The 27,373-nt window shown below is 46.2% G+C and overlaps 1 protein-coding gene and 1 pseudogene across 10 annotated transcripts in view; both read right to left on the reverse strand.

The window, feature by feature from the left end:
* The window catches only part of rapgef6 (Rap guanine nucleotide exchange factor (GEF) 6), a 75,755-nt gene that overhangs the window by 40,360 nt on the left and 8,022 nt on the right, over positions 1-27,373 (reverse strand). For 6 of the 10 annotated variants that reach the window (XM_031571456.2, XM_031571454.2, XM_031571455.2 and 3 more), the window contains exons 2-6: positions 21,547-21,617; positions 21,366-21,422; positions 20,382-20,465; positions 14,881-14,950; positions 11,581-11,724 (exon numbers count right to left, since the gene is read on the reverse strand). In XM_031571456.2, the coding sequence (XP_031427316.1) occupies positions 11,581-11,724; positions 14,881-14,950; positions 20,382-20,465; positions 21,366-21,422; positions 21,547-21,617 (426 nt within the window). Of the gene's footprint in view, positions 1-4,987; positions 5,852-10,736; positions 10,934-11,580; positions 11,725-14,880; positions 14,951-18,190; positions 18,999-20,381; positions 20,466-21,365; positions 21,423-21,546; positions 21,618-27,373 lie in introns of those variants that run through there. The other 4 variants (XM_031571459.2, XM_031571460.2, XM_031571461.2 and 1 more) reach the window with 4 other exon arrangements.
* On the reverse strand, positions 2,839-3,066 carry LOC116221620 (annotated as a pseudogene).

The raw sequence follows: 27,373 nt of genomic DNA on the forward strand, positions 1-27,373 counted from the left end.
GTGAAGGGAAATCTATGAGCCAAACGCTGACCATAAGACTTACAAAACACAGCAAAGGCCACGGTCATTGCACAATGGCACAGACTTTGAGGCCGCGCAAACAAAAAAATGAGCTGTCCTATTCTCCAACCAGGCTACTTAAAGAAAACATTACAAGGAGATTGTGCAGTATTGAGTGTTCTGCAGGATCCCCCCCCCCCCCTGTTGACAGGAAAGGTATAGTCCCTGATAAAAACCTCCAATAAGCACACAAACTCCATTGCTCAGAAAACAACATGATGTCATTCTGACATTCATAGGTCAGTTAAGCCCAGTTTAGGCCACATCAAGAGACCTAGAACTGATTCTAGAACTGAGTCCAAGAAGAGTAGTGCTGCTGTCACAAGCCAGCAGCTTCTGAGGCACTAGTAGCACATGACCTAGTGATGTACAGTACCCACGCTGAGCCTGTGAGAACGCGCTTCATACTGAGCTGACTGCACCTCTGGGTTCTTGTTGAGACTGCTCACCTTTGGGCAGACAAGGGTCATGAAGCAGTACTAACCATGATGAGCATGGTGTCTGTAAGATAAATTCAGTTTAGGTATGAATTTATTAACATTTTATTTCTATTAACAATGTATGCCCATTTAACCAGTAAAGGCAGTTGGAAAACAGGTTTCAGACAGAGGGGCCTAAGATAACATTCAAAGCACATGCTTTCAAGTTTAGAATGACCAGCGACATAAGGTCATAGGGCAGCCTGGGCAGGAGACAGATGAGATAGGGAAACTATCTGTAGGAAGGGAGACTCACAGAAACTTAATTGTCAGGCCAGAAATTACGACTGAAACATGCAAGTCACAGAGGCGTACCTGGAGGCCCTCAGTGAAGACTGGACTTATAAACTAATATGATCACATGTAAAATTCAGAACGCCTTCTCCAGCCGTGGGTGACAGAGCTATTGTGAGCTCTGCATCTCCGACTGAATCTTGTCCAATCCTAAAACCAGTAAACTCAGCTGTATCAAACCAATTGCTACGTGTGGCGGTCCATTACTCTGATTTCTCTGTAAACCAACACGCAGTTCATTTTAACTTAACATGTCTCAGACACAAACACAGACACCCCCTGCCCACAGATCCATTTCTCTGCAGCTTTGCTCAAACAAAAACGGCCACCACTACTATTCAGAGTCATTAATCTAGACCCTGCTTATGCCTCAAGCCTGCACTGCAATTGATTGCTGATGTGGCATGATAAAACAGCTTGTGTTTGAAGCAGGGAATGATGATCTACGGTGAAGGAGGGGCAGAGGACCTCTCCTCACCAACAAAACAAGCCAAGGCTCACACAGCCCCAGTCGCCTCTAATGGACAACAAGAGGCAGATAATAACTGTGAGAAGAAGCTCCCTGCCATGTCAGCTTAGGAGATTGCCAGCCACCAGGAGACGAATGGAGACAGTGAAACTGCAGAGCAGCACAAAGGCGGCGCTCTCTAAAGGACCATTACTGGCCCACTGAATTATGTATGATGAGAGTCCAAAGCCATGGACATGTCCAAGATGAAACAGCTGCCAAGACCTCCTGTGAAAATGTGTGTGTGTGTGTGTGTGTGTGTGTGTGTGTGTGTGTGTGTGTGTGTGTGTGTGTGTGTGTGTGTGTGTGTGTGTGTGTGTGTGTGTGTGTGTGTGTGTGTGTGTGTGTGTGTGTGTGTGTGTGTGTGTGTGTGTGTGTGTGTGTGTGTGCGCGCGCGCGCGCGAGTGTGTGTGTTTGTGTACCTTTTTCTAGTAGCGAGCTAAAATAGCTCTAAATTCTATTACAGTACAAGCATGTTGTGTGAAAATAGATGTATTTAAAAAGGTAAACTGTAGAGAAGCTGACCACAGGTAACCATATAACAGTTCTTCCTTGCCAAACATAAGGGAACATCTGAATGAGCCTTCTGGACCTTCTTCAATTTGTCTCTCCATCTGTGCCCAAATGAAAAGTACAACACCACATCTGTGTGACCTTAATGCTATTTCAGTCTCTAGACTGAGTTAATGGGATTCATTAACCTCCCGGCGCCTCCTCATCAGCCACGAGCCCCACAACAACTCACGGCCTCCCTGCCTGCTCGAGATCTGCCTGTGCTGGGAATGGAAAGAGACCCACTGGAAGCACAGCCACAGGTCTGTGGGTTCATGAAGATGCTTCAGGAATCTGTGGCATAGAGCTGCATATAAAACACATTTGCATCAAACTGACTAGCAGGCTATTTAGGCTCTATTCCCAGGCTAAGCTCCATCTCTGAAATCTGCTCGGGTTCTATTAGGATTCTAACTGGGCTATTGCTCTATTCGGGCTCAATTGTGGATTCTATTCCGGCTACTGCTCCATGGTTCTCTGCTTGGTGTTCGGAAAGAGACTGGCGGGCCTATTTTAAGGCCCGGTCCACACTAACCCGGGGAAATACAAATACGCGTATTCGCAAAAAAACAATCTCCGTCCACACTACCGTTTTCATATCGTTTTCCAAATGTTTGCCGTCCACACTAACCCGTTGAAATGACAATCGTTGTCATGGTTACGCCATTCCTGCCCCCTGTAAAGGCTCCCTCTCGACAACCTGAACTTCTCGGGCAATACAATTTGGTGTACAAAATTGTCCCACCAGCTAGCTGTTCAGCCAGGTCTTACCCAGAATCACCGCTCCATGTAGGGTTTAAACCGCCTTCTTTTTCCTTTTCCCCCCATCGTTCAAGCACACCGAGTACAGCGCTCCCCTTCTGCCTAGGAGTAACATGTATCTATTCAGTAAAAGTACTTCTACCTGAAGTACACTAACTAAACTAAGTAAATTGTAGAGACAGAGCAGCATATTCATTTCACCTTCCATGTTTATTTTGATGTTATAGCATCTCAAGCGAAAGCTACCCCCAGTGCCATGGCAAACAAACGTCATCGTTCCCATTGACCTCTGTCAGATTCACGCTCAGAAAGGAATGTCTCAGATCATCATCGTGGGTAGCAAGACTTAACACTTACGAAACGCATTTCTGTGTCAAACACTATAGAAATGATCCCTGAAAGTATAGTCTTCCCAAACGTCATCGTATCTGAAATCCTCCGTTTACCCCGTCCACACTACAACGCAAACCCAGAGTTTTCAAATGTATCCGGTTAGGGGAGCGTTTTTGAAAAGCATCGTTTTCAGTGTCGGAATACACCGTTTTAGTGTGGACGGGAGGTGTAAACGCAGACATATTTATGCGTTTCTATATTTACCCGGGTTAGTGTGGACGGGGCCTAAGGCTCTGGTCTCGGGCTAAGCGCCGTTTCAGACTGGGCTCTGTAGGGCTCTATTACGGATTCTATTTGGGCTATTGTTCTATTCGGTGTTCCGAAAGAGATAAACACACAGTGGGGGCTACTTACACAATGTTTTTATTCTATTTTTCGTAATTTCGTAATGTTCTTTACTTGCTTTGGATATTCCTTCTGCTTTTATTTATGTAAAGCACGGTGAATTTCCACTGTGTATGCAATATGCTATATAATTAAACTTGCCTTGCCATGAAGTGAGATGATTTAACCTCTATCTGGACTACTGGACTAAGCGTTTGTTTGTTTGTTTTTTGACAATGCGTACTTGGGTTCTTCTTAAAAGGATGTATGTTGTACACTCTCTATATCAAGTGTTCAAAATCAAAATGTTGAAGTCTAATCCGCCAGCACTTTCAAGTACTTTGACACATATCATTTTTTGCCTGTCCTGTTTTAAATTAGAATGATAAATGGCACAATGTATCTTCTCTATTCCTCAAGTAAAGTCGATATCGACTTGGTAACATGTAGTCAAATGCAAATGTGTGATGAATGGCCATGAATAGTCAAACAGCCCTTAACCCCTCAGACCCTCAGTCCCCCCCATGCATTCAACAGCATCAGCCTGCAACCACAGCTCATGTTTTTGCTTCTACAGCCACAGCCTACTGCATCAGGAAACAGTGGAAGACAGGGAAATGTAAATACGCTAGACATCTCTGGGGCCTGACTGGTCACTGAAGGCCTCATTAGTCTGCCTAAATGGCTGTCATTAACATAGATATCCAGCTGTAGACAGGTTTCCCAGCCACAGAGCTGCAGGATAGACACGTGGTCTGGATGCAGCGGGGAGCCATCTACAGCCTGAGCGAACACCTCACACATACAGAACCTGTAGCTATGCAGTGAAAAAGAGTACACACGCACACACACACACACACACACACACACACACACACACACACACACACACACACACACACACACACGCACACGCACACGCACACACACACACACGCACACACACACACAGGCACATACACACACAGGTACACACACACACACAGGCACACACTCACACACACACACACACACACACACACACACACACAGAAAACAATCTGAACATACCATAATCTCAGTAAATGAAAGCCTATAAGAAACTTCAAGGGAACTTTACAGATATCAAACAGATCTCTCAGCCTAAACGTGGAACCGCTGTAAGGCCTTGGTGCATTCACATTCAAACCCTGCAAACCAGCACCAACTGCAGAACAAAGACACTGTCAAACACCCTCACTTTATATCTACAGAACACTTCAAACTAGAGCAGATCCCTCTGCGTGTTATAGATCAGGCTCAAATAACAGTTCCACAAAGCCTTTAGTAAACGAATGTCTTTAGAAAGCTGAGATATAGGGCATCAGTCTCTAACGGTAACCTGTGGCTACAGGGGCAGCCAACTGCTGGAACTGTAAATAGGCCAGCATATTAATATTTGGTAGACATCCAAACCACAGTATTTAGAGCAAATTTGGAAAAATACCCTGTCAGCATATTGCTTCACATGCAAGTGTTTTTTTCAAGTCTGCAGTAGCTGACAGTGAAGAGCTGCAATGTTCCCACCCAAACACATGCACACAGTGAACAGCATCCCACCCATAGAGGGACACTGAGGGATTACAGCATCGCTTACTTTGGATGACCACGGCTGCAGGCAGTTGGCATAGCAACGGACGAGGAAAGCCATCTCTCCAACAGGGAGGAGGAAAGTTTCCCTTTCTCAGCACGAATAAAAAAAAAGAAGAAGAAAGAGCAGATGTATTTTTTGTTTTTTTCTTTTTTGGGGCTCCAGGGAGGAATCACCTCTCGGAAAAATTGTGCACCAGGTGTTTTCAGCCAAACTCCCGAGAAAGAGAAAAGGTTCAGAGGAGAGAATCAAAGCAGACTTCAGTGAGGGCACTGGCTCCAATCCTTCCGCTCACTGCATCTCCAGCACCGGCACGGAAAGGGGTCTCCTGCCGAGGACACGGGCTTCTGAGCAGCTGTGGAGCATCCGCAAACTTGCTCAAGTTCAGTGTCGCGGTGCGCTGGCCGATCGGCAAGCATCCTCTGGCTCAGAGAAAGTGTTGAGGGGAGAAGTCTCCGTCGGCACCAGAGAGCGCACCTGGATGGCACACATCCTAGGCTGGGTGTGCAGAAACTCTGACTGTAGCGGGGGGGGGGGGTCTCGAGTTGGTACCGGCAAAATCACTACAGCCTCAGACAAGTGGCAGGCTGCCTCACTATGCCCTGCACACTACTGCTGCTACTGCTATCCCCCTTTTCTCTCTCTCTCTCTTTCTCTCTCTCTGTCATGTGCTGGGGCCAAACCGCCTGAACTGAGTGCTCATCCCCCGACTAGCCCTCCCCTGCTCCCCCAGGAGAAGCTCCCATCGATTGGACGCTCCGCCGCAAAGACGGAACGTATAATAAGCTGAGGGCGGGAGGGAGGAGAGAGCAGAGCAGAAAAAGAATGACATCACCTGTATACACAGAGAGAGAGAGAGTGGGAGGGAGAGAGAGAGAGAGAGAGAGAGAGAGAGAGAGAGAGAGAGAAAGAGCAAGGAGGGAGGGAGGGAGGGAGGAAGGGGAGAAGAGGGAGTGCCATGGGGGAACTGCATTAGACCGATTGGCTGTCTGGTCATAGTGGGAGAAGAGGGGAGCGAGAGAGAGAGAGATGGGGGAGAGAGAGAGAGAGATGGGGGAGAGAGGGAGCATCTCTATTGATCAGACAATGGAATAAACCCAAATGTGCACAGTGACGTATTTCACAGCACAAAGCCTCTAAAAAAAAAAAAAAATACGCATTGCCTTTCTTTTTCTTTATTGTGAATGTAAAACACTATTTCAGAATCACTAACTGTCACCACTGTTGGCACATTAGTCACACAGCTGGCCAACATGAAGAAATCCCTTGGGGGGGGGGGGGGGGGGGGGGGGGGGGGGGGACAATGAGTGCAGTCTAGGTGCAGTTAAGAGTGAGCTCCTTTCTTTGTCTCTGTCCTTCAGCTTTTGGTTAAAGATGGGCAGGATGGAGGCTAAAGCCCTGAAGGCTGATGCTGATGCTGATGCTGCTGCTGCTGGTGCTGGTTGAGGTGCTGATGCTGAGAGCGTGAGGAGGCTGTGTGCTTCCCCCGTCGCTGCAGGCGACCAGCAGCACCTCCATCCCATCACGCCCCCTCTCCTCGCTCCTCGCTCCTCGCTCGCCCGCATGCTAGAAAATGACATCATCCCTTTCACAGGCAGCCAATGGGAGAGCAGCACATGGAGTTTTCCAGAGAGCAGTGTTCTCCGTGAGGAGAAGAAAATAAAGAAAAGGGTGTGTGTGTGTGTGTGTGTGTGTGTGTGTTTGTGTGAGGCTGAAAGATAGGGAGAGAATAAATGGATGGAGAGAGTGAAAGTCAGACAAACAAGCGGAGGGAAAGATGGATAGAAAGGAAGAGGAAAGAGAGATGGTGTGGTGCTCTTGTGAACCTAGCCCCCACTTCCAGCCCCCCGCCATCATCCTTAGAGAGATTAGAGGAGGGGCACCCGCTGGTGAACCCCCCCAGCTACAGTCCCCCCTCTGCGTGTGTGTGTGTGCGTGTGTGTGTGTGTGTGTGTGTGTGTGTAGGCACTACTCTCATCTTTTATTTAAAACACACACCCTCTCAAAACATTCTGTCTCTCGTGTTCTCTCTTTCCGTCTCTTTCATATGCATGCCAGTTTAAGAATTCTCTCTCTCTCTCTCTTTCGCTCTCTCACACACACACACACATTCTCACATACTATCTCTCACACTCTCACAATTACACACGCGTGTGCTTTACAGTCACCCATTAGCGTCAGTATCAACCCCGGAGCTCAGCTCATGTTGCACAGCGCTCCTTCCTGCTCCTCCTCCCCCCTCGGCCAGGCCCAGTCATTGCTGAACTTCTCCTTAATTGACATCCATCAAGTGCAGAAAGAGAGAGAGAGAGAGACAGGGAAAGCCAAGCGAGAGGGAGAGAAGTGGATACACAGGATGTGGCGGCAGACAGACCCACAGACAGAGTGGGGGAGGCTGGTAGAGAACCTGAACGTGGCCACGGCTGTGGAGGTAACCCACGCATACACACACCTACACGTACACACACTTAACCACCCACACACACACACACACACACACACACACAGGCGCTCAACCACACACACGCAAGATGTGTATCCTGTTGGCGCTCCTGAATGCACGTTCACAGTTGTTGTCCTCGTCCCCATTTTGATGTGACTGGAATGGGCCTCGTGCTGTTTGTCTTGGTGTGGTGAGCAATCAGGGCTCACTGTGTGTTAGTATTAAGCCCTGGAAATCAGCACGAAATACTGCCATCATCTGCTGTCCTACCACAGAGTGGGAGAGGTGAGGTGTGTGTGTGTGTGTGTGTGTGTGTGTGTGTGTGTGTGTGTGTGTGTGTGTTGAGGGGGTGGTTGGGGGCACTCAGGGGGATGCCTTTTGCCAGACAAAGGCTGGGAGGGGGGTGAGGGTGAGGGTGGGGGGGTGGGGTGAACTGTCTACAAGGAGCAGCAGACCTTCCCTTCAGCCCCATTAATGAGTGTGAGCCCATGGCAAGACACGGTCGGATTTTGCAGTCTCGTCTCAAAGAGACATAAGACGTTTCTAGACAAAGAGAGCTACTGCAATCCAGTCTCAAAGTAAACATGAAAGTGTTAAACATGAAAGTGTGGCCAACACAAATCACAGTGGAATAGAACAATACCAAAATGGTCTCTAGGAACAGAACAAGGCCCAGAATCAGGCCTACAACTTGAGTCAGCCTACAAGGCTAGTCTTCGGTGCCGGCCGATGAACACGCAGCAATCGTGGGCTTGTTGTTCAATGAGCTCATGCTGTATTGCATGTGTGCTAACAAGCACTGCTGGCACACGCATACCTGTTTTACCCCACAGATTCCCACATCTGGCTGGCTTAAGGGCAGAGATAGAAGTCTGACAATATCTGCACACACACACACACACACACACACACACACACATACAAAACAACCATAACAACTTCCATACTGCCGAGATTCAGATTCAAAAACAAACCGAAGAACAACAATAACAACAACAACAAGCACACATGCTTCCTTTGTTTTCAAGCTGGAACAAATGCCTCGGATGTTTATGGAGCAAACACGTGCGTGAGCCCTATTGTTGACGAAAGCAGGGGGGACCTAACCCCAGGGTTCGAGGGCAGGCTAGACTAGCTGTGTTGGTTAGGGGGTGGGCTGTTGGGCTGCAAGTCAGACTGCAGCTCAAGTGGAGCTCCAACGCTGATGAAAATATGAGCTTGCCTCAGTGGGGTGGGGGGTGGGGGGCAGCAAGGTTGTCATCTCTGTTTCTATGATGTAATCCTCTAAAATTAGCTCCAGCTTCAGCAGGTCCAGTAGCAGCAGCAGCAGCAGCGGCAGCAGCACTGAAAACAATGTTAATACCCAAGATAAAAGCCCACTGCCAGGTCTTATTCTGCCACAACCACCCTACAAGGGGTTCCAGATATATTATGTACGTTTCCTTTCTTCTTCTTCTTCTTCTTCTTCTTCTTTTTTAAAGAAAGCACCTCATGTTAGGCACAGCCAACATTAGATAGTTTGAGATTGTGTGAGATTCGAAGGGGCGGGAGAGTACTTGCTCATCCAGCTCTCATAAATCATTTGGAAACAGGGAGCAGAGAGGGTAAACCCCCCAGAGGCCCCCTCCACCCCCTCCATCAGCCCTTCTCTCTCTCTCTCTCTCTCCTTCCCTCCTTCCCTCCCTCCCTCCCACCCCCCCCCCCCCCCCCCTCTCTCTCTCCCTCCCTCTCCCTTACCTCCCTTCCTCTCCCCTACCTGAGAGCAAGCCAACACACTCTGGCTGTATGAATCTGCAGGAGAGGATGGGCCATGTCCGTGTGCTTGAGACTTTTGAATAATACCAGTAAGTAGACCTAATTGTCATAGAGTGAATGGCCCATGCTTAGTGGCACTTCAGAAAGCCAGTAACCCATGCTGACACTTCAAACCTTGTACCAATTTATACCATGATGTATATTTTTTTTCTCTCTCTCTCTCTCTCTCTCTCTCTCTCTCTCTCTCTCTCTCTCTCTCTCTCTCTCTCTCTCTCTCTCTCTCTCTCTCTCTCTCTCTCTCTCTCTCTCTCTCTCTCTCTCTCTCTCTCTCTCCCCATCTGCTTCTCTCTGTGCTGTGATGCTCATCGCCATTATCAGTGATATACTTAGAAAAGACTTTCAAAAAAGGGCAGACTTCCTCAACAACAAAAAAGTGGACCACAACACCAAACAAAACAGAGACAGACAGACAGACACACAGACACACAGACACACAGACACACACACACACACATATATGCAAGCACACACAAACCGAAATACCACACACTAGTCCTGTGCAAGCAAAAGAGGAAATATCATAGGCAGACGTCTTGCAGACTTGACAGGAAACAGTGCACCACAAACCGTTTCTTCCGGCCTATTTCTCTCTGTCTGTAACTATCCATCTCTAGCAGAGTTTCAGGACTCAATTACCTTAAACATTACCCCAGTAAATCACTCTCTCACTTTGGAAAGATCCCGGTGTGCTGGTGAGTGTTGTGTACACGCCTGTGACCATCACTAATGACCCTGAGCCTAATGACCCCACACACCCTGCTAACTTAAGGGCCCTTCCACCTCTCAACATCCCCTCAGAGAAACATCCAACATGTAGCAGGAGGCAGTCGCCTGGGTGAACACTCACGGCTGAAACAGAGTCAAACAGACCGTTTTCAAGTTTAGTAAATATAACTGAGATGTCTGCCACTGGATGAAGTGATCATAGCCCTCCATAAACAAACTGAACCATAGGTGAGGAAAAGGCAAACCCAAAAAGAGACATCATGATGCTCCAACTGCCAAGTGTGACTGCTTCAGCGCCCAAAAGTGTTCTGCAAGTTGTTTAAAGCTAGCAAGTTTAACGGTGGCATTAGCAAGCTTTCTCTTCGGCAGGTCTACCTTTAGGCAGCTCATAAACTCCAAATCACTCATTTCACCGGCAGACACACACAGCTCTCAAACATACTACAGTTCAACGTTCGCTGAGAACACTGCTATAACACCTTTCCGGCTTTCCTTTTTTTTCTAACTTACTTTGTGTTGTTGCTTAGCGACATTGGTAAATAAAAGCTGCAATGTTGCTTACGTGCTGATGTCATAAAACGGACCACAATCCGCAACCAAAACCTTTTATGTGAAAGGAGACCAGCGGGGGCAGAAGGAGGTCAGAATAATCGCACCCAAGTTTGGACCAGCAAAACGGACCAAATATGAAGACAGCCTTAATCATACACAGTCACAGACAACACAAATTGACAAACACACACAAATAAATCATCATTATTTCACGCTTACTGTCAAAAGAGAGGATCCAGACAAGGTTGCATGACCTGCTATGTGTTCCTGTGCGGGGAAAACCCTTACCATGCTTACCATGGGCACATGAACACATGCCCACACTCAGGCGTGGGTCAGAGAGATTACCACGACTCAAACTGAAAACCTCAAGATGGAGTCTATCATTTAGTACTCCCCTCACATGCCAGATTACGGGGAGGCATGACTGAACATACAAGTATAATCATGCTGAATGACAGTCTGTCAAACTGTCAAAACAACTTAGAAATAGGCTATTAAACAATGAACATAGGCAACACATAATCTTATATAAATATACATTGATATATTTAAATGTATATTTATGTACAATGTACATAAATATTATTTTCAATGTACATAAATATTTACATCCACTTCAGCATTAAACAGACAATATCTGCTCTCGGATGTGATTCCCGCAATATACACAACATGTCCAGAGATGGTTAGTTAGTGAGGAACATTAAAAAGAAGCAAAGGAATCGCAGCGCTCTTCAGCTTCGTTAGGCGCTAAAGTGCTTCAGCTGAACCTTAGTCAGTTACTGTTCATCTCGGTAACAGCAGAGCAGGAGAAGTCACTGGGGCACACGAACGGATAATGCCAAATAAGACAAGATAATGGTGGATAGTGCCTTTACTGTAGGTGCAAATAAGATTGACATGGTACCGTTAACCTATTTTATTGGCACCTACAATGAAGGTATTATCTGTCTGTGTGCTCCAGTGACTTTCGTGTTCTGCTGAACACCAGAGATTTTGAAAGTTGTTGAAGTGTACTGGGTTACGAGACAGAATGCTGGTGAAAGCGTGCGCTCCTTACCGTGGCTGCTCTGGCGGGGTCCTGTCCGTCAGTGATGAGCTCGCGCTCCCCGTGGGGATTGACCCGGCGAAAGCGCCGCCGCGAGTGTCGGTGCGCGCCGTCCCTCTGCAGCGCCTCGTCCGCGCCCTCGCTGCCGTTTTCCACCTGCGGCGAAAACTGCCTGTCATGCTCCTGGTTGAACATCCAGGTCTTCCATATGAACGAGAGGCGGTGCAGACGGCTCATGGGAACGGCATTCACAGAAACAACGCTGGACTCACAGAAAACACCCGACGCGTGAGGAGGAATGTGTGTGTATGCATGTGTGTGTAGAGCGTGCCTGTGTGTGAGTGTGTGTGTGTGTGTCTGACAGGCTATTTCTCGCAAAACGTGCCAGACCTATGAGCAAGGCAGCACTTTCTAAACGCTTTGTACGTCTGACAGCATGAACACACAGGCCTTGCAGAGAGGCCACAGCTTCCTGTAGGAAACTGTAAATATACAAATTTCCTCTCGGCGAACGAGAACCAAAAAAGAAAAAGAAAAAAAAGAACAGATTCCGGCCATAGAATTCATTCTCTGCAAAGTGGAGGCTCGTTCTGCTACTTTGTTGTTGTTGGTAGTATTTTACAAGCTAACATTACGCAACACAAATCCAAACCCATGGCAGTCCTGGTGTTCAAATGTTTTAAAGATTTTAACAGGAGAACAGACGTGCTTCGACGTGCCTTGAGTGGGCACTTGACCTTCGTTACACCACTAATAACGGAGCGAGTTCGAGAATGCTCTGTGTTTTTCTCCGTCATTGTGTTCCCAGCCCTGCTGAGCACTGCTAAGCTGATCAAACAGGGCCGCCTGGGTCAGAGTGAGAGGCCAACAACAGAAGAACCGCTGAAAACAAGCAGCAGCTGAATATGAGAGAGAGAGAGAGAGAGAGAGAGAGAGAGGGAGGGAGAGAGAGAGAGAGAGATGGGGGGGAGAGAAAGAGAGATGGAGAGAGAGGGGGGGTGAGAGAAAGAGAGAGAGAGGGAGAGAGGGAGAAAGAGAGGGGAGGGGGAGAGAGAGAGAGGCAGGGAGAGACAGAAAGAAAAAAAGAAAGAAAGAAAGAAAGAAAGAAAGAAAGAGAGAGAGCACCACTCAGGAGAAAACATCTACAGAGGGCTCCAGTACCAGCTCCCGCCTTCTGGCTGCTTCCAAACCAACCCCCAACTCCAGTGAAACCCCTGCCAGTGCACCACTTGGGCTTTTTCCACCGCACACCAGAGAAATGACGCACACCAGAGACGCCAAGCAAAAAAAATAGACACATCTGCTTTTTTCTACTTAGTCAAATGTAGATGGGGTTTTTTCCCCTCACAGGTCATGGACCGTTTCCCTCAAGTCATAGCTAGCTAGTGAATATGAACTGCGCAGTACCACATCGGCTGCAGAGTGTTTCAAGATCCGGCCCAAATGTGCAGAAAGTCAGACGGCCATTTTGAGGCACTGTCAGGTTTAGGCCAAGCAGCCATTCATCAGTGCGGTTATATGGGAGGCAGCCGCAGTGGCACGGGGAAGATGAGACAGGCGGCAGGCGGCAGGCGGCAGGCCATGCACTCCATCTATCTGCTGGCTGACAGGGGGAGGAGGCAGGCCTCCACAAACCCTCCACTGAGACACGCTCCTGCCGAGATGCCAGCCGTGTGGCTGTCTAAGTCGAAGCGACCTCGGTCCCTGTCAGATGAGGGAGCAACAGTCACGTCTCTGGTCCTAACACAATCTATAGTGAGGCTGAAGGGACGCTGCTTTCCGAACGTGCGGGGGGGGGGACAGGGGGGGGGGGTCCTGTTTGAATATAGGGAAGTCGACAAAGCTTGCTGCATGCAATAGGAATTCTCCAGTAACTAAATTGTTGATGTATTGATTTGGTGACAGGCCTGGTGTTTTTACAGTGCATGGTAGTCAGCTAGAGTGTGCCAGCGGAGTTAACAGGTGCTGTCTGAATGTTTGTTTGTGTGTGTGTGTGTGTGTGTGTGTGTGTGTGTGTGTGTGTGTGTGTGTTTCTTGGAGGGTGGGATAGAACGTGTGTGGTCTTAAGATCTCAGTCCACAACCCATTTGGAGGTTGGGGGAGGGCGGTGTTGAGTAACATGACAATGCCCTCCCCCCACAGAGAGGAAATGCCAAGCATTGTCAAGTACTCTCTACACTAATGATATGTTCAATTACCTCCCATAATTCCCTATCATTTCAATTAGTGAGAGGACTGGATGCATCATTACTCCAAAGCAAGCAAGAGTCGACTTCATAGACTCCCATTCTGGCTCTCACAAGCCAATTTAGCCAATTACAATAATAATAGCCAGGTAAATTAGATACTACTCTGGATGTCTGACTGTGAGTGTGATTGTAAGTGTGTGTGTGTGTGTGTGTGTGTGTGTGTGTGTGTGTGTATGCATTTCAAGGAAATATGACCATTAATGACCACCATTAAAGAGAGTGTTTTCAAGGTCCGCAGAATAAATCTCAAAATCATCACTGTATGTCCTCTACACTCGAGTTCACTGGAGATTCCTCGACCACACGACCGCTATATTTTCCAGCATCTATGTGGTCACTTAAAATACGTGGGAGCGTCTTTACAATTCACACGGTCCAGCAAGAAACAGTACTGCGACTGATACCCTGGGACCCTGTGTGAGTACGCTGTGATAAGTGGACGGCATCATTTTATAAGGTTGCCTCAAAGCCGAGTGGGTGAGCGTGAGAGAGCGTGGAAAGCCGAGCGCTGACATCAACAGCAGGCTTACATAAGGCTATTTATTCAGCCCTCTTCGGAGGGGCTAATCAGCCGGGCCATCACAAACACACGGCCTTGACTTCCCCTCCCCTCCCCCTTGCCACCAGACGTCATTCGCGCCAAATCTAATAGAGACGGCCATTTCCAGCAGACCCCTCTCTGCAGCTGCTCAGCGCCCCCGTCCATGAGCACCTCTGGGTTAACATGGCACGCTGACCCAGCTGGAGGTACTTGCCTGTGGAACACTCATATCAGATGAAGCTCTTTCTCTCAGCAAAACTAAAGTTGTTTGCATGTTGTATTAGCAACCAGACTTTTTCCTTCGTCGGTTCCTATAATGATGGATGAACTCAACTATAAGAAGTGGTCCTTTCTCTAAGGCTTCTCCCTTTCATTCTGCCAAGATGACAATCTAAACCATTCAAAACATTCCAAATGTTGTGCGTGATCATGCCTCTTCAGTAAAGTACCGATGGGTATATGAGTAGGTCAGTGTTTGGTTGGCTGAGATAATGACAGAGGGGCGGCCGCTGGAGTACTCACCACGATCATTTCGGACGGCTCTAAGGTGATGCATTCACAGCCTCGTCGTCCACCCAGCTGTTTCCCGAAGCTGTACAGGAAAAAACAAGAGGGTCAGAACAGAACCGAACACACATCCCCCCTCCCCCCCCCGCTACACCCACTCCCACACACAGGCAAACTCACTGCTGTCTGTCAAAGGAACACACAGACATCTTTACTCCACTCACGGAAAACCAGCAAGGAAAAATGAATTCTCACTGACAGAATTCGACACAACTCGTGCATTTTGTAAGGCACGGCAAGGCAAGTTTATTTATACCGAACATTTCCTAGACAGAGTTAATTGTAGTCGTCTTGCATCTTAAGACAACGTCATGAGGTATGAATTATGGGGTTAAACGGGAGGGAGGCCCCCTATAGGGCCGACTACCGTTTGGCTTCAGGTCTGAATCGACCTGCTGCTTGTCGCTCTTGGCCAGTAGGGTCATGTTCAGCTGTGACCACATGCATGCGTTTTCATTGATCGACACAGGTCTTAACCGTGTTCTTGACTTTACTGCGGCAAAAATCCAGCTGAGGGACTCTGTGCCACCCACAGCTACATGGTAAAGCTTCTTATTCAGCAGTCAGAGATTATTACGATCACAGACAGAGGACACTGGTATTTGAAATAGCAAAAGCAATTGACTCTTGATAACAGTCATTGTATTTATCACAGGTCTGGATACATTTATTTTGTTACACCATTGCATCCAGGGGACATTGTGGAGGGGGGATTTGACAAATGTATGCGCCAATTAATACTGGAAAACATGAGCACTGATGGAGATAATTTCCAAACACTGTTAATGACTTAAGAATATAATAATCAAGTGCCTTGCATTATGAATTACCTTATATAAATCATGTACTTATGTAAGCAGGAACATGGATTTTCTGTGTTTCTGCGTGTGTGTAACTTAGAATATTAGGTGCCACTTAGTCTGCATATGTACAACAGCATGTTTAGACCAGAGGTGATAAGAAGGGTCGAACTGTGCTTCTTCCGACCTTGCAAAACTTCCATCCTTGCCTCGGACGTCAGAGATCCACCAGCGTGGTTATCCCTGCTGAACGCTAAACTTCTGTCTATATAAACCTTGTGCGATGGGTTTATCCTTGCTTCACTTTCAGCCTTGTGCTGGGAGTGAGCCCGATTGCAATTGTGGTTTGTCTAATGAATATACTTATATGCAGCTCCGGAGTCCTGAGGTAACTAGGGTGAATTCTCACCTATCAAGCACTCAGTTTTGTACCCAGCAGCGGCTCTAGGGGAGAGTCTAATCCTGAATGCGGGTGTGAGGAGCGTGTGACGAGCTTGGGAAAGCCCATGATCCAAATCACGACTTCTGGAGAGAACCCTAGAAATCTCCCTCTCTCTCCCCTCAGTGCTGCTTGAATTATGGCTCGGTGCAAAAGGTCATTTCTCTCTTTTTCTTTATACCAGATATGATATGAAGAGGCAGCCCATTACTGACGATGCTCATGAGAATACCACTGTCCAGCAGTGATCTACACAGAGCATAGATCAGTGACATGAAACAGAAGAAAAAGAGAGAGACAGAGAGGGCAAGAAACAATAAAAGGCAAAAGGAGAGAGGGATAGAGAGACAACAAGAAAGGAAACAAAAAGGGCAAAAGAAAATCACTCCCATCATGGGAAGCGTGTCCAATGACTCCCCTTCAGGCCGGGGAGAAGCGTCCATCTCAGGCAGATAGCACTGCATTGTCATGCAGCTGAATATCATTTCCCCGTCCCTGAATATAAATGAGAGTGTAGATGCAATTGGCCTGTTCTCTCTCCTGCTCCCTCCTCTGTCTGCGGGCTGAATGCTCTCATCTCCTTCACCTTGTTTGAATGGGCCTTTCTCCTCTTCATCCTTCCTCCTTTCTCTCGCTCTCTCTCTTCCTCTCCCTCCCTCTCTCCATCCCCACTCTTTCTACAGGGAGAACTAAGGAGCTGTCTAGGTGAGATGCAGGTCACCCTGCCTGACAACTCTCTCTGTACTCCAGGGAGGCTGCTGCTTCTGTGAGCTGTATAGATGCTCTGCCAGATAGATTTCAGCCTCACCCCTTTCTCTGTTCTTCCCTTTCCCTTTTTTCTACAGACATCTACAGAATCTAAATTTAAATATTAGGTGAGAGAGAGGAGGGGGGGGGGGGGGGGGGCAAGAGAGACTGCAACATTATAGATTTGCATTCTTCCCTGCAGTCTACCTTTTAAAATCTTCAAATCTTTTCCGGTTTAGTTCAAAACAATTACAAAAATGACCGGGGTCTTGAGTATCTGGACAGGCCTTTACGCAGAACGTTCACTGCCAAAACATACTGGGAAATGTGGGCCGGAAAAAAGGAACTGGTGTGCGATGTGGTAGAGTCCCCGAGATGTGCTCGGGAGCTGTCGAGGGTGAGTGAAGGGTTGAGCCTGTGGGATGTGCCGTGCAGTGACCACCGCACTGCCTCTGACAGGACTCCAGCTCTTTCTCTCTCTCTCTTTCTCTCTCTATACCGAAACGGCAGACAGCAAATTTGATTTATTCAGGTCACGGGATAGATGGGAGGAAGAGGGCTAGCGACGTCCGGGGCTACCCTGTCATGATACCACACACTGCTGACACCAGAGATATTACTTCTTGAAGGATAAAACAAAAGAGAGAAGAGAGAGAGGAAAGACAGAGAAAAAAAACAGGAATAGATAAAAACAGATCCTCATCTCAGCAGTGAGCTACTGGTTGTCATAACATGCAAGGGGCTTTGTTGAGCAAGCACATCCTCCACACAGAGCATAGACACAGGAGCTCTGTCATCGCTGATGGAACAATAGATTAGGGGCCGCTCAAACGGCACAGAAGCAGCACCGTAAGCGAGAAACGGGCCGCATACAATGCCATGAATGATTCAGGTGCGTTCAAAGGCCTTTTTTACTGCACAACAACATTGTTTGAGCTGGGGACAGTTCAGGTCATACATATGTCAAATGACACTTTTTTTGCGCTCACAAAAAAAAAAAAAATCCCCTGTTGGATTGACATTTTTGGTGACATTTTTTCATGAAAGTTTAAACCAGGCACAAACATTCTTTCTTTCTTTTTTCTTTCTTTCTTTCTTTCTTTCAGTGAATGAACATGCCGTTGATAAGGCCGTATACCCCCGCTGTTTGCATGCGGCTTTGAAAACAAATGTCCAAAGACAAACCTACGGAGCACATCGTACGTCTGTGGTTTCACAAAAATCAAAACACTGGACCACAAGGCAGACACAGGCCACATGAGAGGCACGGATCACTTACTTGTGGATTCGATGAGGCTGAGGTCTCTATTCCTTCTGATAATAAAGACTGTTCCTTTCAAATGAAAGTGAAAAAAGCACTCATACAGGTCCCATATTTAAACTGCGTTCCAGTTGAAGGACTGGGCAAACCCTACATTACCCAACAGATTAACATAGGGGAATTCCAAACCCTCCAGAAACACACAGATGCGATGGGCACAGCATGACACTCAAATGTTATCCAAAAGCAGTGGTTAATCCTTGTTGTAATGTTGTAATCAAAAATGCCATCACTCCATATCAGAATCCATATGAGAAGAGTTTTCAACAAAAAAAAATTCAATGAAAAGATTGATCTTATATCGACCTCTGTTTTGTCTTCTGTAAACCTCTGGTAGGAGGTTTGTCTTCCTCTGTGGAAGAAGTTATCCAAAAATCCTCAGAGATGTAAAAGCAGAGACCAACTTCCAGAGAAGCAGAGAGATCCTGAGTTAAAATCCATGTGGGCTTGTTGAGTTGGGGATATGAGGAGAAGAGTGTCCATGTTCTGCCAGTGGTCGTTCTGTGTGTGTGTGTGTGACTCTTGTGTGTGAGTGAGAGAGTGTGTGTGAGGGAGGGACTGTGTGTGTGTGTGTGTGTGTGTGTCCGGAGTAGTCAGTGGCTGAGCAGAGCGGGCTCATTTCCTGCCGGGATGTGTTCATGAGGCTGCAGCCGCCTCAGGAACACATGGCTCAGTCAGAGTCCTGCCAGGAGTTCCGCATTCCAAACCACACCACCCCTTCTCCAACAACCCCATCCCCCTACGCTCATGCTCACCAGCGCACACACACACACACACACACACACACACACACACACACACACACACACACACACAATATAAACCACTAACCTTCTGCTGCTCATCAAGTCATACAGGGACACCACACAGACATACATACACAGACAGACAGTCACTCACTCAGACACACATGAAAGACCACCATTTACTCTTACATACATTTATATGAAAAACCACCAACCCTGGGCCACTCAGCATAGTCATATGGGAACACACACACACACACACACACACACACACACACACACACACACACACACCTCCAGGCTATAGTGCGTTGCCCAACTTCTTCTGCCATGCTTCACTGAGGGCCCTGCGCGGTGACCTCACGCCGACTGCAGCTCAAACAGGAATGTTTATCACACCGCTGGACTCACAGCGCTTCCTCTCCAGTTTTCACGTTTCCTGTTTTTCTGTTTCTCACTTGCCATTTTCAGTTTCTTTCAAACAGCTGGATCCCTTTCAGGCTGAGCAGCACTGATGAATTAAATGGGTTTTTTTTTGTGTTATTTTTTTAAATAAAAACAACAAACTTTTAATTGTGCAGTAATGGGCAGAGCAAGGGGAATTAAACTCAAACTGTTGAAAGTCTAATATAAAGAAGTCAATCTTGAAGTATGAAAGGAGTGGGAGGGTCAGCCATGATGTGGAGCTGCTGGCAGACACAGCAGTGCAGATAAAAAAGCATGATGACCGGCTTACAGTCTGACTGCTGCGCCTGAGACTCCCCAAGCCATCTGCTCGCCATGAACAAACGCACCGACAACCCACGGAGCAGAGCAGTCATTACTCTCCGCTGATGATACCGGTCCTCACGTCAATGGAAGAGGCTACAATGTAATGTAATTTTATTCCAGCCATGCAGCCTCTCATCTTGCTCACCATCTCTCTGTAATCTGCTACATCCCAACAAGCCTCTGCAGAGCCAACAGGCCCATTCCAAGACTCCCTCGGTAAAAGTCTCACGTCTGCCCGCGACTGACATGAACACAGTGAAAGGATCGGAGACATTTTGCTTACAGATCAGAGCTTAAAGAGGTAATTTGAATGTAGGTTAGCTAGTGCAAACCCTGCTGTTTCAGTAGAACTTCAGTAGAACTGTTTATCGTTAAGTTATCTCATGGTTACACCCATCATCCTCTTAACCACAATGACCAAAAGGTAACCTTTGGACAGTAGCCAAGCCAAGCTAACGGGAATTAAAAAATGGACGTCTACCATTAGCGATAAATATCTGGTAAAGGCAAGTGACCGTTCATTGCACAAGATGGGTTGACACACTGTTTCTCAGAAGTGATGCTCCCAAGTGATGCCAAAGAGGATGCCTGTTGTGTCACAAGCTTTGCGTTAGCCGAGAGAGGGGACATACCAGCAGCGCGCCAAGTACATGTGCTCCTTCACGAAGACGGAGCCGGTGAGTAGAATGTACCAGCACGTGGAGATGGTATCCGGACTGTGGGACAAAAACAAACACGACTGGAGAATGAGAGTCAACGCACAGGATGCTGAATGACAAAATCATCCAATAACATTCTCATTGAGGATTGAAAACCCATTTACTAGTTCCCCTTTTTGAAATGGGATGTTCCCATTCTTTCACTGTTACAGTTGCACACAGTTGGACAGTATTTCAGACTGTGGGCAAAAGTCCCATTCATGTGGTTGGAAAAAACCTACTGATGATATCTGTATAGTAATTTTTGGAACCTGGATGGGACTTTTGCTAACGTTCTGAAATACTGTCCACGGCGGTACTGTCCAAAGAGTGTAGTCATAATTGGATCAGTGTATTCTTTTTAAATAACACAAATGGATTTTACCACGGGACTACAGAACAAAATCTAGACCACTGTCCAAAATCACCATAAGGGAAATTCATGCAGAATTCTGCAGATTTGTCGGGGAGGGGAGTGGTCGTTTGAGTTTAATCGTGCGTGTGTGCGTGTGTGTGTGTGTGTATGTGAGAGAGAGAGTTCGTTTAATAATGGCTTTGGTCCAGAAACTAGATACAGAGTGAGTGGGACATCTCATGATGTTTGTTTGACGCTCCGACTGGACCATCCTGACATTGATCAGATACCAAAGCCCAAGATGGGAGTTTAATGGAGGAAAACAGCACAACAAAATGGAGGATAGGCAGCCCATCTAGCATCTCTATTATATGAGCAATAAAACCAGACACCCCTCAGTGATGTAATTCAATGCCATATATCTGTCTCAGGGTGAAGGACCAAAGTGTTGTTAAACATGAGATTAGATCCATCTTTGATATAGGACTGTGACTTGGGCTATTAAGGATTTGGATGGTCACAAACAGAGCAGCTGTTTATGTCAGTAAGATGCATTTACTCACTAGAACAGGATGTGGTTAGCATCATAGCGTTCGTATCTTGCAGAGGTGCACATAGACCTGAGAAGATGAAGGAGGAGAGAGTTTGTGACAGGACTGAACAAATATGATGGCTTGTTGTTTGGATCAAAATCCAGCCTTTAAATTGTGTGTGTTTGTGTGTCATGCGGTGACGGTACTTTACCTTAGCTGGTGTTCTCTCAGGTGTGAAAGTACATCCATGTGGTAAAGGTGACAGTAGATGTTGTTCAGATCCTAGAGGAGACACGTAGGGTGAGACAGAGGCAGAATTTCATGTAAAAGGGGATGAATACAGAAACATCTGCTCAGCTCAGGTATGGTTTCTCCATTACCAAGACCAAGACCAAGACCAAGGCAAGGTATTTCAGCGTTGGCTATGATGTTGTCCACACGACAAAGGAGTGTTCTGAGAACAATGTTTTTTCCTTTGCGTTTTCAAAAAGATTTTCATCCACATTGAGGTTTTGAGAGTTCATCCGTGTTCACAAGGAAACCCAAACAAATTAAAATGCTGTTGCTAGCTGCGTAGGTTGTTCTAGAATCACATTCCTTGCATAACCTATGCTGCAATTTATAGGCCACACCTAGATGAGACGAGATGACGAGATGAGATAAATCCAATAAATCGTTTATTTTTCCAACATCAGCAAACAGAATTTCCCCGGTGAAGTGAACCCAGCCTGCTTAAAGTTGCTATTTATCATCACTTTATATCAAACAAACCCAGAAAAGGTTTTGGCCTATGATGTTTCCGATAGAAAGTAGAAGTCGTCCTCGTAGAAAAAGAACAAATTGGCTGACAATCATGATGCGTCTGACAAACAAAATTAGATGTTCTATTCATATCTAAAGAGGACGTGGTGGAGGCTTTTGAGGGCGCAGCTCAGCCTTCACAGAATATGAAAGCTGATTGGATAAAGTTGGGGTAATGTCCTCATCGTTTTAAAAAAGCTTCATTTTCTCCTGTCCACACCACTCTGAACCCCCTTTTTCAGGCCCCAAAAACCCTGTTGTCGTGTGAACGAGAGGCCCAAACGCAACAAAGCTTCAGTTTTCACTGCACACGTGTGACTATATGACACAGAGAGCTGTACTAACTGTAACCTGGAGTGACGCAGCACTCGTGCTTATGCGGGATGTGTTCTCCTTAGTTTGACACAAACACTTCCGTTAGCGCTTTTTCCTTATTTAAAAAGCCAAAGCCTCTGGTGCACATGTGTGGCAGGTTGTTCATTTACAAAATTTGCAGAACAACAAGTGTGAAAAGCCAGAAAGCAGTTAAGTATTAAAAGAATCAGCTCTATCAGATATCTTCAGCGAAACCACATCCCCATTAGAAATGCAGAGGGTAACTGAAGGTGACGTCCCTAGACCAAATTTAGATGTACTGAAATCAAAGTCAAATTTATGTTGCTGAGAGGTCTGCGACTGAATGCACCGCCATGCATTGTTACAATGCCATTCCACGTCATGGAAGAACAGGACACGTCAGAAAACACTGCAAATCTAACCTGACCCAAATAGGTCATCTGAGGCCATTGCATGTCACCTCATCAAGTACCTGTCAACAGTTCTATCAGAGTGTGTATGTTTTGCCAGCAGGTCAACACCTACAAGAATTACCAATCATTTTACCTAAATGTCAAACACAAGCCTCTTATATCTGTAAACAGCCATAAGGAATTTGACTTAGCCTAAATGTGGGTGAGAATAATAAAAGGGTTAGGCCATCTACGCACTAACAAAATTCCAACAAGTTGTCTCTCCTGACGTGCACCCCTGTGACGGCAGTCATGCCTGGCCCTGTGAGATGACCGATTCCACCTCTGTGTCTGCATTCCGCCGAAAACATAAAATCTCTTTAAGAATTGAAACATCTTTGAAAGCGCTACTTCAGTGCTGAGAGGAATATCATTCAAAAAAGCAGGTCAGGAGCAAATCAGGGGCTGTTAGTGTTGATCGTTTCCCATTAAACTGCTTTTTTTTCTCCTCACCACACATACAGAGCACTTAAAATAGCCCATTATCACACACAGCTGTTCAAACATGTAGCGCCGATAGGCAGAAGAATGCATGTGAAAAAAATACATGTGGCCAGATGGTAGAACAGGACAGAGGGCCTTTTGAGCCTGTGGGCGACTAGCATTAACAGGTGTAGGGCATGCTTGAGTGCCTCTCACACACACACAAACACACACACACACACACACACACACACACACACACACACACACACGGTCAGAGTTTAAAAAAACCCTGTCCATTCACCACTGTGGACACACTGTCTGTCCATGCACTACTGTGGAAACACAAACCTGCTTACTCTTTTCTAAATAGTCAGTTTATTCCCAAAGCATATATAGCCAAGATCTACATACAGGGGAAAAAAAAACTAATTTCCTGGGCTACATTTGACAAGGACTTCATTTCACATGAAAACAAATTTCCCCCTGTTTGGCAGTTAGTCTTCTGATAGTGACTAGAAGTCATGAGTAAGTGAGTGATTCCATTCGCTCAGAAACATGTCCAGAAAGGCAAGATACTGATACCAAACTTCAACATGATGGGAGGACGACAGGCTAAGGAAGCCTGGAGGTGAGAAACAGCAGCTGAATGTGTAACCTGATTCAAAGGCTGTCAAGGAAGAACAGTGTAGAGTAGCAAAAATCTGTGCGGAAGTATGGTGAAACCCTGAGAAACGCTCATGGCAATGTCACGCAGGGATCCACACTAATCCCTGCATCCGCAGCGTGTCAGGGAGGGAGAGCAAACCCTTTGAGCCCAGCAAGCTAGAGACTCACTCTTAATATTCCCACCCAAAACAAAGAGAAACTGGGAAACGTGAATGGGAAACCGTGTATTTTATGCCGTTTTTTTTTTGGTTTGTTTGTTTTTGGTTTTTTGATAAATATTTAAAGTAACATTTCACCTTCAATCAACACCTAGGTTCAAACTATACAAAGGCGTAGATGAGATTTGGATGAGCGCTGCATCATTTAGTGAAAAGACACGTTTTCACACTATTCACAATTCCGCGATTTGACAGGTCAAAACATGCCGACAGAAAAAAGAGGATTGTGTATGTACGAGTAAAAAGATAAAACACAAAACAAAACAAAAAACGGAGGAGATAAAGACTGATGTCTCTAACCATAGAATCAATATCGTATTTATAAGGAGATAAAAACTTTGAAAATAAGACCATCTTGAAACATGCCCTTTTTCCACCCTCACGTCGATGCGGGTGAAGTGGGCTGAAGTGTTCTTTAAAAGGACACCAACACAAAATAAAAAAGCGACAATGCATCCAGATGTCGTTTTATTTTAGTGCCAATTTGTTAAAGCCATGACATGCACAGCAAAGTCTCCTAAGGGGCACATAAAAACAAAACAAAGCTTTATTGACCCTGTGCGGGTTCAGCTCCCAATGTGGTCCTCATCACCCTGCAGAGGGTCAGCGAAAGCCCTGAGGGTTGCCAATGGCGATGAGCGGGAGCCCCATGTGTCAGGGAGACCGGATCAGGCAGAGCCGAGCTCAGCAGGGTTCCGACACGATAGACACATCTTCAGGACTACCAGACATAATGCTGCATGTGGTTAGTGATTTAATGAGCAACATATCTTTGCTGTTAAAAGGTCTTTCCTCGACTGCCATTGTCATGGGCAAACAGATTAAATGTCTTTGTCCTTGTGCAGTAGAGTACATTAGCTCTGAGATCTAAATGTAAGATAAATCTGGATCTCCAGCCACAACAGAGAAACTCCTACAGGGCTTGCAACATTGCTAGCCCGACGTCCCGGGACAATGCAGTTTTCCCATCAGGCTACCAAAATGTAACAACACCCTGTCAGACGGGCTATCAGAAATGATTCCCCAAGTGAAATAAAATTCCGTCCTTTATTCACCTTTTCTGCTCGAACAAGTTGCTTTAGCCTGAAGAATGACTGCCTAAAGGGCTAACAGGGATTCAGACATGTTGCTAGGCCTGTCCTAACCTCCTAAGTCAAGGACCCCCCGCACCTCCCCTTCCAAACTAGGCTCCATTGATCAGTCTGGAGCAAAAGCCAATACAGGATGTCAAGTCAACCATGCCAATCTTTTCAATACACCGTCTGCCGATCCAACAGACAAATTCAATGAGAACACATTAACTTAGCTGCATGGTGTCTCCACACAGCTCTTGACACTTGAGCTTGGTCTAGTTTTAAACTTTTATATAACTAAACAAGTCTCTTAAGAAAAATGTTAGCACCCAGTGAGCTGCCCCAAAAGACTAACATCAGACAAATAGGAAGACAATACAAAGGACAAGACAACCATCAAAGGCTACATAGGCATAAAAAAGCATTCAGGTGTGAAACTTGAGCTATTCATCTAAAACAGTTAGCAGGCTCATTAACTCTCTGGCCTTTCTCCCCCACTCCCTACCCTCCTGTCATTGTCCCGAGGGCTTTTTGACCACTGACCTCTACCCCTGGTGGTCCTCCACTGTGACCTGTCCTAACCTCACTGGACACCCCCGGCTTTGACTCTAGGAGCCCAGAATAGGTTACACCTGCTTGCAGTTATGTTATTCTGCCTGCCATCCACAGAGACACACAATAAATACTGTGAGTCAGAGCACAGAGAAAACAGCATCAGTCTGCGGTGGACTACAAGGCAGTAAACGCTGCTGCCCCCTACTGGAATGAAGTCCTCACAAAGTTACCATCCATTCAGTCCTTAGATAGAGATAGAGAAAAGAGAAAGGTTTCTGGAGTGCTACCCAGGGAGCTAGCTACCCAAGTATTGTCCACTTCATAACAGAACATGGCTTTTTTTTGTGATATACTTGACATTGCCAAAATCCTAAATGACCAAAAATGTGTTAATGAACTAGTCCATAAAAGATAAAGATGAAAATAAATCTGAATATTAACAAGACTAAATATTTGGAAACATCTAGGTTCAAGGTTTGCTTTTCAAACGTTGTGTGATTGAAAGGTAAAGTGATGTGACACAGTGTTAATTGTTAATGATGCAATATGAAGAAATACATTTTAAATTGAATAGAAATTGATGGCAATTATAAATGACTCTGAAAGTGTTGTGTCTTGTGTTAATGTAACAGATATGAAATGTATCTATCGGTAATGTTACATACAAACACACTCGAGGTAGGAAAACATTTTAAAAAGAGTCGAGAACAAATTTACCACGCCAAGATGGCTGCAGAGACTCCCGGTATACAAACCGTGATATACGGAAGAAATAAATCATAATGTATCGTAGAATCGAAATTACAATACATGCTGTATCGTAAAATGTTCGCAATAAATCGCAATACCATATTGTGGCCCAAATATCGTGATAGTATTGCATCATCGCCTCTGTGGCAATTTCTGCCCCTACTACTCACCTACCCAAACACACAGTGTTAGGGGTCCAAGTAACATATAAAGCATAGAAAATACACAAGGTACCACATATCCTTACGGCTCAAAACATGAATCAAAGTAATAGTCTCTATAATATTCCAATGTAATGATGCATTGCACTGGAGTGCACCAAGCTGATATAACGTTTACTTGTTTTCCTGCCTGTTCTGTGTTTCTGACAGGCTTGCCTCGCTCTGTCTGGATTCTTTTGAAAATCCCACTCCGGCAGCACCGCCCAGAGGGCCAGGCTTCTGGCACATGGAAAGAGAGGTGGTGAGAATGACAACTCCAGCGTAAGGAGTGCCAGGGCAAAGAGCCGGGCAGAGAGGGCTGAAGCTGTGCCACGGCAGCTGCCCTTTCTCCACTCAGCCGCAGCCAGACCAAACAGAAATACGCCACGGAAAACACGCAGCACACAGCGGAACACAAGAATCCAATTGTTACCATGGCGATTCTGGGGAAAAAAAATTCCATGTTACATAATCTTGGTTAATTCGTAGCCCTTACCCACTACACAAATGGCAAGACTCGGGCACCACCCTTCCCCCACCCCCAGAGTGATGAGAGAAAAC

This window comes from Clupea harengus, chromosome 8 (genome assembly GCF_900700415.2).
Source record: "Clupea harengus chromosome 8, Ch_v2.0.2, whole genome shotgun sequence".
In the NCBI taxonomy this organism is placed as follows: domain Eukaryota; kingdom Metazoa; phylum Chordata; class Actinopteri; order Clupeiformes; family Clupeidae; genus Clupea; species Clupea harengus.